At 39.0% G+C, this 12839-nt stretch overlaps 1 protein-coding gene across 6 annotated transcripts in view; it reads right to left on the bottom strand.

Annotated features, from left to right (window-relative positions):
• Positions 1 to 12839, bottom strand: part of ANO5 (anoctamin 5) — a 60901-nt gene that overhangs the window by 24109 nt on the left and 23953 nt on the right. For 3 of the 6 annotated variants that reach the window (XM_069857445.1, XM_069857447.1, XM_069857448.1), the window contains 4 exons: positions 9555 to 9668; positions 2755 to 2823; positions 1302 to 1586; positions 848 to 961 (listed from right to left, as the gene is read on the bottom strand). In XM_069857445.1, coding sequence (XP_069713546.1) covers positions 848 to 961; positions 1302 to 1586; positions 2755 to 2823; positions 9555 to 9668 — 582 coding nt within the window. Of the gene's footprint in view, positions 1 to 847; positions 962 to 1301; positions 1587 to 2754; positions 2824 to 9554; positions 9669 to 10840; positions 10886 to 12839 lie in introns of all 6 variants that reach the window. The other 3 variants (XM_069857443.1, XM_069857446.1, XM_069857444.1) reach the window with 2 other exon arrangements.

Below are 12839 nucleotides of genomic sequence, written 5' to 3'. Positions count from 1 at the left end.
ACATAGTAAAATAAGTAACATTTCTTCACCATGGGAGTGGTGAGGCACTGGAACAGGTTGCCCAGGGAAGCTCTGGCTGCCCCATCCCTGGAGGTGTTCAAGGCCCGGCTGGATGGAGCCTTGGGCAGCCTGATCTAGTGGGAGCCCATCACAGGAGCTTTTGGAACTGGATGGTCTTTAAGGTCCCTTCCAACCCAAACTACTCCATGATTCCCTGATTCCAGGGTTAAATCCACATATTTTGTATTAAAAACTGACCCTACAGAAAAACTAAACACCAGTATTTCCCATGCTTGCCACACTTCTAGTATTGCAGTTGGTCACCAAAGCTTCTTAGGAAATAGACAAGTGACAACCCCATACTGAACCGTAGGGCTGAGGCAACTCATCTGCCTTCAGTTCTAACAAGGTGTGATCCCAGGAGTATTAACATCCTTGCAGGTAGTACACACAGGTGTATGACTACAGTACGTGCATGTATACACCCTGCACACACACACACTGCTGAACGTATGCATCTAAAGTAACTATTCCTTCCTGGTTATAACCTTTCTAACATACTATCGCATAATCTGTATCATAGACACTACAGGAACATACTGTTATGTGGCTGACACATAAGTATATCCTAGAAACTCGTCTGTAGGAAGAAACGTTTCAGCACATAAAAGCCAAATAGTAGGGCTGGCAGATGTGTCTTGTGTGTTATAAAACAGAATCAATTACTGGGACAAATGGAAGGGTTTGAGTACATTTTCATTTCTGCTGGAAACAGCAAATGTCACAGCAGGTAAAAGAGTAAAAACACTGGGAAATGCTCAAAGAAGCAGAAAAGTAAAATACTTACATCATGAAGAGGATATGCAGCTGAATAGGTGCCATTATTTAGCAGTCTCTTTATCCCAAACTTTTTCTTCCCTTCTTCCGTTCCGTATGGGCAACGTGTAAGAATATAATTAACCTGAGATTCAAACACAAGAATTTCAGACCTCTCCTACTCTAAGGCGATTTAACGTAAACTTTTAATGGCTGTGCACTGTGTATAACCTGCAGGAACAACACACAAAGGAAAAGGTGTTTCTTGAGAAGTCTCCTGTATGAAACCACTGAGGGCATGCTTGCCTTGTAGACATCCAGAAGATCCACTTCAACAAATATTATTCCAGATTTGTAAGAAAGATGCACAGGCATTCAGGTTTCCTTGCATTTACCCACAGATATCACTCCTTCCTTTCATGAATATTCCTACAGGACTGTGTAATTCTACGTGTAAATAAAAATAGACAAATTAACATACGTACTATTCTGTTTCTCATGGACGGTGAGAAGAAAGTGTTCTCATCATTAATGAGGTACAATTCCTGCTTATCCTTGCTGAATGGGGCTGTGAAATAATCCGGTTCAGGGTGCATCACATTCTCGGGAAGCCTGAATGGCGTAAGCATACAGTCCAGGGGGTTTTCCACCATTGAAGGAATGTCATTTTCCTTGATGGGAACTTTAATATTCAGCACTTCTGCATATGTGATCAGAACCTCCCATGGGGCATGGATCTTCACAAAATAAATCTTGCCATCTTCAGATTCCTGCCCCGAGAAAGTTAAATCAGATATCAGACTAAACTGTCTTACATTGCACGCTTTAAAAGAATAGTTGCTAGATGAAATTTATTGCCTTTTACATATTTTTGAAAAAAAAAAAAGAGGGGAAGGTAGGTTTGGTTGTTTTTTTTTTTTTAAATATATATTTTTTTAACTGAAAAGCTTATCTGAGTGGTTAGTTGTTCATGAAAATAATCTTTGCAATACTGAAAAGCCTTTGTGAACTTTTGAAGTACACTAATTTTCTACATTGAGGGATGAAGATCATTGGAAATGCAAGGGTTTGTTGTGAAGAGCTGGACACCTGGCAGTCCGCTCGTCCTGCAGGCCACTGTGCTGGACTGTCAAGCTCTTCCCTTTCCTGGAGGTGGCAGCTTTCACACAGCAGAGAAGTGCATGCAGGTCTCCTCACAAAAAGGAGTTGCCAACCAGAGCTAAGATGTTACAGCCTCTCAGCTATGATAAGGGCTAATCTTATCACAGGCCTCGCCCCACAGTATATGTCCTAGCATTCCTCTGCATATACTGGAGAAAATGGCAATCAGAAGGTACTTTTTAACATGTTGCTCAATACCCATCTATTACAGAGTCTGATCTTCATCAAATGTTATTTTGCCCTGCTCAATCTCTGGCAGAAAAAAACCAAAGAGCATGCTGACTGAAGAAGTCAGCATCCCATGTTCTCGGTTTATTAAACAAGAGTAACACTCATCGAATATCCTCAGGTTGTTGTTACACCAGGGTCGTTCCTCATCATAATTGCGACATCCAGTGGGCACATGCTAATCCATTCACTGACTTTCAAATATGTTACTAGTAGCTGGATGGGATTAAATCCAGCTGTGAGCATACTTCCCATTTAAAAGGGCTTAAATGAAGTCACTGCTATTTTGGAACTACTTTCTTTTGGTTGTGAAAGCAAAAGCCATCACTTCCTCCTGAATCAAAATCACTTTGCTTTTATGATTCTTATGAGCTTATCTGAAAAAATAACTCAACAGACACATTAAGCCTGTTTCACTTCAATTAGTCATACTCCACTGGAACCCAGTAGAATAATTTAGAATTCGTAACAAAGAAACAAAGCATTATACATTAATTAGTAATTTGCAGGCCTATTACTTTGGTCCTAATTTTCTTCCTTTTTTTTTACCTTCTTGTCTTCTGTTTCTAGTTCCAAACCAGCCTTTTGCAGATTGCTCTCGAATTCTTTTCTTCTTTCCTGAACAGAAATAAGCACACTTCATTAACTGATGAAATTAGCAACTATCTGATTGCTTACTGATGACTTCACTGAGCTTCACTCCTCATTACTGCCCTGATGACACCCCCTTAGCCCTATAGGACCTTTGTAAAAGACAGATCAAGAGAAAGAAACCAGCTGATGGATACCTGAGCAATTCTAAGTGATGGCTAGTTAGGCTAGCAACATGAAGCTAGTTAGGACCAGCAACATGAAGCCTATTTATTAACTAGGAATAGGCTCATTAACTGTCCAGTCTTGTTAACCAGAGAATTCAATGAAGTCATGCGCCTTGAGCCCTTCTGACTCTTTGGGCGGGTAGTGTGTGCGGTGTGTTATTGTTCAAGTTTAGCTATGTTTCTAAGAGAATGCTAAAACTAGATGAAAAGAAAAATTTTGGAAGCATGCAGAAAATTGATTGCTTACAGTGAGATCTACTTATTTGTTTGATGTTAAAGTACTGATTACAGACTATTCAAACAGTACACTTCACAAAAAACAGAACTGTAAAAGTAGATAGGACTAAGAAATCATCACACGTAAGCTTACATACACTTACCTTGCATAAAGCCAGCATGGACTTTGTGCAGAGATAAACTAACCTGCCTGTAGCAGTGCAGCACAGCTGAGTTTGTGACCCTGAACCTTTCTTGGACATTTTATTTTGTCAAGTAATTCCTAGGTCATATCTTTAGACAAGACCATTTTCTTCCCGTCCTTCTCTATAGAATTTTTGTCCCTCTTGGGGGACTGAATTAATTTCCTTTTAGTGATATAAAATTTGCTGAAGAACTGCTAGAACAACAACATGTTAAGCTAAACAATGAGCCCTAGCCTCCTTAGAAAGCATTAGCCAGTCTCCCAATTTATCTCTAGCAAAAATCTGCAATGCTGTCTGATGTTTTCTCTATTGAAAGGTCTGAAATGACATTTTTCAAACACACTTAAGGAAAAAACCCACCACAGTTCTCATCTGGTTTCCTTTTCCTGAGCATCTGTGAGGAGCAGTCTGCCCTATTTGCATTTCAGTTTGCATAACCTACAAGTACAGACAGAATAATGTTTTGATGGCCCTCAAATCTATGTTAAGATGTATGGATATATTCTCCTGTGTTAAGGGCTTTTCACTTTTACCTCTTACATCCGATTTTGCCAAATATTCTTAGATATTATGTTAAGCACTGGCCTAAACAAACTTTCAACTACGATAACTCCTGAGTTCTAGCAGATAGTGGTGCAATTCCATGCACTATTTTTAAATTAATATACCCCACACATCTGCCTCCATGCACCTGTACAAACACACCAGAGAACAATACAACTAAAAGGTGATTTATGATTACATTTGGAAGTGCTGTATAGAAGTTGACATTCAAGCCTGGTATCCAAAGCTATGTGCTGCTCTGGATTACATTTTCTCCCGAGGTGGATGGTGTGCTTTCTTTTTCCAGAAGACACTGGAAGAGAGCCAAGCGAGTCAGCTCAGAGGATTCTCTGCCACCAGACACCAGTCAGCTCCAGCTGTGCAGCTTAATAACAGCCAGAGCCAAAGGGTCCCACCTTACTGATCATTCCTTACTGTATATTTAGTGTGATAAATTGCAGTGCTCTAACAGCAATTACACTCTTTCCACTGCCTTTGCTCTCTTCCCATAAGCCACTTTGTCTGAAAACCATGTGAATGTACTGTACTTTCCAGTTACTTGAAACGACCGACCTAAAAAGGAATCAATCTATCTGCTGCAAAAATACCCCATGTCCCTCCCTTTTTAGACAAATACTAAACTTTTTCATGTTGCTGTCAAAGGCTTCAAATAGACAAAATGCACGCTCGGACCAGTGCTGTTTTGTTTTAATATGCATTTGTAACAATTTTAAGCTTCCTGTCCCAAATCTAAAATGCTAGACGTAGTGCATATATCTGGGAATCTGCTATAGATGCCACTCTGGACTCACAGAGGGAAGCAACAGAAATACTCACATTAGCAAAGACCATTAATAGTAGGCTAATGCCCTTCTTTACATCTTAAGTACAGTTCTTAAGTCTCTCCAAAGCATCTGCAAAAAACATGAAACTACATTTTCTGAGACATTTTCTGTGGCCTATATAGCTGAGAGTCCAGTACAGCATTCACCTCTCCAAACACTGCTGTGGATATCCCACATATTCATACACGGTGACTACCATCTAACATTTGTGTGGCTGTAATGAACCATCCTGATAAGATTAAAAACGCAAGATCCAAAGTCCAGAGGTACTAATATGCCCAATGCGGATGCAACACTGCACGATTAGGTATCTAAGGAAGACAGATAACTGTTATAAACCTGTTTTTTGATAACAATGTTATTATGTTGTTACTGCTAGTAACAACAATCAATAAACAGGGGAATAAAATAGTTTTGAGATAACAACACAGTATTCTTTAACCACGCTCCTTCTCCTCACTTTTCCACTTCCTTTGGGCAAAGACCTCCTAGCTTACAAAAGCCTTTTACGTATCTTCTCCCAAGTGACAGGACAGGACAAGAGGGAATGGCCTCAAGCTCCACGAGGGGAGGTTCAGACTGGACATTAGGAAAAAAATTTTCACAGAAAGGGTAATTGGGCACTGGAACAGGCTGCCCAGGGAGGTGGTTGATTCACCTTCCCTGGAGGTGTTTAAGGCACAGGTGGACGAGGTGCTGAGGGGCATGGTTTAGTGTTTGATAGGAATGGTTGGACTCGATGATCCGGAGGGTCTCTTCCAACCTGGTGATTCTATGATCAGGATGTTCAGGCTTATTTTAACTACAGTCATGTGTAGGTTACTGAGAAATAAATATGGCCCTTAGGAACAACCACATAAAAGCATAAAGCATATAAGAACACTTAGTTGTACCCTGAGAAAACAGAATTCCCTTCAAAAGACTAACAGGCTCAGTCTGAGCTCAGGCTGCCCACGTAGCTTCCTAGTAAGAATATTTCAGGTGAGAAGGAGCCCATTTAGGGAAGGCCCCTCAACCTCTCCCCCACCTACAGCCAAGACAGCAGGGGGCTGACATGACCGGCCCCACTGCAGGGGCTGCCCACATGGCTGGGAAAGGGGCTCTGTCTGCCCTCCAAAGTGCAGGAGACCCAAATGCCTTCCTGCAGCAAGTACCAGCTAGGCTGCCATACAGCAGCATGGACAGGAGCCCAGTCTGGATCAAGCCCAGTGCTCAGCTGCTCCTGCAGAGCTGGGGACATGGCTCCTCGTGGTCAGCAGCCAAGTAGAGTGTAGCAGGAGAAATAAGCATCCAGTTTTTTGCTGTCCCTGGGTCCCTCACTTTGGGTTCTCCAGTGCTTGTGAGAAAGCAGAATTTCCTGTCGGAGATGATGGACAGTGGGTTTCTGTATCTCCACACTCAACTGGGGATGGTGGCCACTTGCTTCCAGTAAACATAGGAACAGGTTACTTTGCACAGACATCCCAGAGTTCTAATGCTCTGGGGGTTCTTGTGAAGAAACGCACTTACGGACAACAAAGATCATGTCCTGGCCATACATGAATAATCTGTTAGATATTTTTTAAAATTATATTGATTTTTCCACGTTCACATGCATTTCATATGTGGCTAAATATTTCCACTTATCTGCTGGAGGCTTTGAGGAAAAATATAAAGTACTGTCTCACAAAAATATAATCCAAACTTTTGTTTACCCAGACTTTGTGGTTACGATTTATTCATGTAGCTTATAGGAGGCAAGAGTTTAAAACAGAGTTTAAGCTAGAAAGTTTCTGGGGAACATCAAAGAAGTTAAAATATTTGTTCTGCACAATGCTAAAGGGAGAAGATGAACAGACTGCCTCTTACATCTGTATCAGGGCTATGTTGAAACACACAAAGAAGTTATTCATCTCTTTCTTAGAATTGCAGAATAAAGCTGTTTCCTTGAGACAAGGAAACAACTCCCTTTGTTATAACCATTATTCTCTTCTCATGAATATTTCTATTCTTAGCTGTTATATTTCGCCGTCTCATTGTACTACAGTAAAAGAAATGCGCATTTCTTTCCTGTGACAACTGTATGATAGCAAGTCCAGTATGTCAGATGAATTCCAAGGGCTGCAGTGCATCATTATTTAAATCTTTTTCCCAGAAAGACAGCAGCATGGTGCTTCCATGCCAAGGAGTCTGCATTAATTTACAGGCATAGTCATTGCATAAAGGTCTATACTGGACCTAAATATAGGGCAAATTTCATTTTCTTAGCAGATTCCCCAGGAACTGTGTGAAAATTGATGCGCTATAACTGTCATGTCTTTATGACAGTCTGTTCTGCAACCACAGAGCTAATCTTCAGGGCCACAGACCAAACACCTTCTTCCACGAGGCCATAAACTCTTTCGCAAGTAATAGACATATACAGAATTAAGTCTCATGAAACTTGATGCAGATGATGTATCCTTTTGCAGAACAGAGATGTTTCCAAACTAAATGCATTTTCACTTCCAAGAACTACTGCAATATTAGCTACCAGCTAGCTCTTGGGTTCTTCCCCACATGAATCCTTTAGTCAGTAAGGACAACCGTGTATGTGGTCTCTGGTCTGGCAAAGACTCCTGCTACCCTCTAATGACCCATATAAGCAATCACAAGAAAACTGCTGCAAACAATACAAATAAGTGAATAGACTGAGCATCTAGGTCGTTTTCCTTCCCACTTAGAACACTACCTAAATAGTCTCCATTTCTTTCCTTATGTTATTGCAGTATGACTAATGGAAAAGTTTATTTTAAGAGTTGCTTTCACATATTTTGTACGGGCTTCTTTCTTCTCTGCACTGACTGGTCTCCTCTTCCTTTTTTTTTAAAAAAAAAAAATTGTGTTTTGTTTTATGAGAGAAAGAATCCAGCTAGGATTACAGGCTGGGGTCTAGGACACCTCTACATGGCTGACTCTCCATGGAGACAAATCTTCCCAGGGAACCCCGAACGCCTGGCAGGAATCAGTCCAGTCTTTCCCCGGCAAACTTTTTGCTCCTCAAACCTCTTGAACATTGGCTGGGGCTCTAGCCAGGCACTCAGGGCTCCCCGTGCAGTTGTCTTCACAGAGAGTTGGCCATGTAGGATGTCCCACAGAGAGCTGTCCCGCAGAGAGTTGACCATCATGGAAAGTTGTCCCTTTTCTTACAGTCTGACAAAGACTCAGTGTCGGTTTGAAAAAGTGTGCTTTTATATAAACCTATGATAGCACAACTATAATACAACCCGTGTCACCCAATCGAATCTCTTGAACACGGCTCATTGAGCAAAGCTGCCTGTCAGATGCTTAAGCTGGGAAAAAGAACAAACAGATACAATAACAGATATTCTTGCTTTTTTATGTCAACAAAAATAAGAAGCAGGGGCTGTATTGTATACTGGATCACATTTGGATGCAAGAATAGGCAGCATAAACCCTTTCCGAAAACAGTATTTCCTTCCTAAAGGAAAGAAAGCACAAGCAATGTTTTGAACAGCCTGATCTTGTAGTTTTCGTTCAAAGAAAATACTAGTTTTTAATTAGGAAACACTTTAATATGACAAGATATAGATGAGAAATGTTCTCTGCTTCACAGACCTTTAGTATTTATCACGACTTTGTCATAAGCTTTGGTATAATTAGTTTTCTTCAGATATCCTTATCTTTCAGAATAATATGATTACATGAGAATGAAGTTTTTTTGGTGTTGCTCTCCTTTTAAAAATGTTTTTTATTATGAACAAACTTTGGAGATACATGCTGGAGAGACTAGTTCGTAAACGTAACCTCTCCTGACTTCAAAAGACAGCAGTGAATAAAGAAAATACAAAATAATTAAAATCCCTACAATTATTCTTTTTTAAAAATATCGCGCTTTAGATTGTCTTGACTGCATCGCATAATACTGGATTTTTTAAATAGCTTGAACTTACATGTTAGTTAAGTTAGACCTCGAGTGTCAGTATGAGCAAGGAACAAATACAAATCATTTACTGATTCCATCTAACCTATTGCTACCATTCAGGCAACCAGGTCTTACTGGAAAGTTCAGGGATTCTGACTAACTGGCATTTCAAAGACAGTTTGTACTTCATGCTCTGTTATGTAGAGGTCTCTTATCAAAGGCACTTTAAATATTCTTCTAGAGGAATGAATATATATGTAGTAAGCATGTCAAGTACACGGAAAAGTTCAAAGAGTGGGTTTGTTTTACTCAGTACATGTTTTAAAAAAAGTGTTAAATGGAAAATTGCATGGATTATTGGATCTAAGGATCTATTTCTGCTCCATCTGAAGTCAAAGGGCAGGAAAAAAAAAGGTTATTGTTAAATCTCATTTGGATAATGCTTTGCTTTAAGAACACTCCTTCATTTAACAGTATTTACAGATCTTTCACCAAAGCTACAGGTAACTATAAGACTGTTAAACAAAGAAAGCAAATAATTTGGATTACTTTGCACTGACTGTATAACATATTGACCAGCCTAAGTAAGGGAGGGTGATCAATTCAGTAAACAAAGCCCCAAAAACCTAATAAAATTGTGTCTGACACACAACAGAGAATTACACAGGAAGTTCAGTACATAGACTGGCATTTTCACAAGCTATAAATTTTTAGATAAGCCCTATTCCAGTGGAGCGTAGTGATTAGAAAGGCTCAGTAACCGATATTCAGGTTATGATAGATAAGAATTAAGAGGACCTCGTGAAGACAAACTTACCCACTTTTTTTCCCATTCCTTATTCAAATCATCCACATAGGAGAGAACAAAATCAATTCTCCTGACACCATCCCTGAAGAAAATAGAATCTTTGCTTTGATGTCTTTTATCAATCTGTGGAAGATATAGGCATATGATTAAAAGAAACAAGTATTGTTGTTGCTCTAAAACATACCAGAAATCAAAGAAGTTTCCTCAAATTGCCTCAATCCTTCAGTTTCTTCATAGCTGAAGATAAACTTGGTTTTAATAAGGCCTATATAACATTACAATAATTCCAAAATTAACTGCTTACATCCACAAACACTAAATGTAAATAACACATGAAGAATAAATGTATGTTAGTGTAGCAATACGTGTGAACAGTGCTACCATTTGTTCTTCCAGTCTTTACAGTGTGTCATATATGAGGAACACAAGTGTTATTTTACAGCATGATATTTTTCTGCAGTTAGAGCACCACTCTACACAACAGGCAGCTGAGGCACAGTTCAACAACTTAAAGCCGGTAGCAAACTAAATACCATGCATTTTCTTTTACATAAAAAGATTCACTAAAACAACCATCACAGAGACATATGTTCCAACAATGACCACATATGAAAACAGCACATAAACAATACCGGGGTGACATTTCAAAACTGAGTATTTACTTTCCTGGGGTGGGATGGGGAATTACCTAATTAAAGGTATCAATTCAGCAGGGTAATTGGTATTCTAATTGGTCTCTTAAAGGTCATATTTTCATTTCTCAGCATGCCAGAATGTCATATTAACAGCATTCATCTTTTTCACTGATTAGGCTACAGCAATTAATGTTAAGCAAGTAAGACTATTACCTCACTCTTCTAGGGAAGTTATCATAATAGTAGGTAATATTACTTATTATCCTATTGGTATTCAGCTCTACCAAATTGTTTACAAGACTAGAGGTTCATACAGCAAAGCGCTCTCCATAGAAGCTAATACTCTGTTCTAAATCCAACTCTATGCCAAACAAAGTTGGGGTTTTTTTTAAACACAACCATTAGCAACAGCATATTTGCATAAGACTGAACCAGATTTCCATTTCATTAAAGTAGGAAGCAAAAAGAATAAGTCATAGCGTTATGTCTCTGTCTTCTCCCTCTTAAACCATGCAAGGATGCACGTGACACAGTTCTGAGAAAGCACAGATATTTATAACCGTGAGCCTTGCTCCCAGTTAACAAAAGGCATCACACAGTGAAGCATGTTATTACTGCAGCCATCCAAGCCACTTGCAATATCATTCATCACTGTTTTACCCTGAGACGTCGCTTCAGGAACAGATTATATCTCCTTACACTCTGCTGGAATAACCAACAAGTAGTTAGCAAGTCCACTGTTCCTCTCCAAGACCCAAATCAACTGCTTTGAGCACATTCCCCCCCAAATGAAGTTTGCAAGAAATTCGTGTCCTTAAAAAAGCCAGGAAGAGCTTCCAACTATTGGAAAAACACAAGCACCCACAAGCATTATGCTTTTTATTTTTATGCAATGGCTTTTTATTAAAGGCAAAGCTGTGCTGTCATCCATTTCGATAACAAACTCAAGTGTTTTATAAATGACTGCTATAATGCTAATTGACATCATCTGGACACTTAAGCAGATTTAAAAACAGAACAATAAAAAGTTTCTTTAAATGTAATGCAAAGGTAATAAAAAAAAGCTCTGGCTACTGAATAGCGCACGTGTGTTTCTGTTATGCTCATGGTAAGTTGCACTCACTGCAACATAAAAAGACAAACAGCAACCACATAACTTCAGAGCTGACAAAATTACAAACAACAATACCCACATAATCCAGGATGCGTTTATCTTCAAATTTAGCCCAAATTTAGCTAAAAAAAAATCCCAATTAAAACCCCTGTTGTCCCATAGTGGTGTACAACTTTATGTACCTTAACAAGGCACACTGGTAACTGCTGGTGAGACAGTAGCCTACTTGGAACATCCATGCATTATGGAGAACTCTTGTATTTCTGAAATTATCCTAGCACGCAGGGAGCTACAAAGCACAGTGTTGCAAATCAAAGTAACACAAAAAAAGCTAAAAGAAATTATTTCCTGAAAATGCTACAATCCCCTCTTCCCCTTCCCTCTTTGGCAATTCTGCTGGTTTGGGGTTTTTTTGTTGTTGTTTTAATGCCCGAGAAATACTTAGGGCAAATAAATTAGACTGTTGAAATCAGGGCAGCTTCCTCATAAAATACTTCTGATTCCAAATGCAGTACATAATCATGCAAGACTGAGGGGCTCGCAAAAATCATGGAATCGAGCAGAAGCAAATAAAAGAAATTTCTTTCATTTTCCCCATTCTATTTTGTGCTTACAGGTTGGGATTTCTGTCAATATAATTGTGACTACAAGCAAATTGCATTTGTTTAGATGTTAATTTAACCAAACTAACATAGTGCATAGAACCATACCAATATTTACACAGCAACAACTGCATGATTCAGCATTACAGTAAGTGAACCCCAAAGTGCATTCTAACAACTTACAATATTGGGAACTGGCCTAAAAACAGGCCACCCCAATCACTAATTAAAAAAATAGATTGTGCAAGCACAGATGTTTTTGTAGTGAACTAAGAAAACCCATATACACAATAAAAATAAAAACCAATAAATAATATTTATTTCAAAAGAAGCTTCTGCCAGAGGAGTGTCCGAAATTCTTTGGAGAACAGTTATGATTAAGTTATTCAATACACTTGAAGTAATACTTCATCTTTAGCACCATCAAAGCTTGCTCATTTTCTAAGATGTATCAGGAACCTGCTCAGTCATTAAAGGTCTGACTACCAATTTAAGAAGATGCAGTAGTCATCACTGGATCTGCTTTGAGAAGGGGAGTACTTATCACTTCCCTCTCCTTCTGTAAATAGGATTATTCATCACAAATAGTGACAGGCCTACTTATTAAACCCATAAATTATTCCTTTCCACTTTGCTGCATTTGGATTTCTCTACAAAAAACAAGCTCAGTCGTGCAATTTCATGCAATTCTGTTCATACATGTATGCTTACAGGATAAAATGTTACTAATTTGCATTGTTTGCATCAGTTAACCATAAAACATTACAAATTAGTACATCTTATTTCTTAACAGTTTGTTCCAGAACTGTATTCAAATTAATTGATCTTAGACAACCTGTAGTTACTAAATGAAATAGCACCTCATCAGAGCAGATATCCTCTGACGTGTAACTTCTGGAACATAAGCAACTGAATTAAACTTCCCAATGCAGCACAGAGAGCA

Source organism: Phaenicophaeus curvirostris, chromosome 5 (assembly GCF_032191515.1).
Source record: "Phaenicophaeus curvirostris isolate KB17595 chromosome 5, BPBGC_Pcur_1.0, whole genome shotgun sequence".
NCBI lineage: Eukaryota > Metazoa > Chordata > Aves > Cuculiformes > Cuculidae > Phaenicophaeus > Phaenicophaeus curvirostris.
This window is presented reverse-complemented; position numbering and strand designations above follow the sequence as displayed.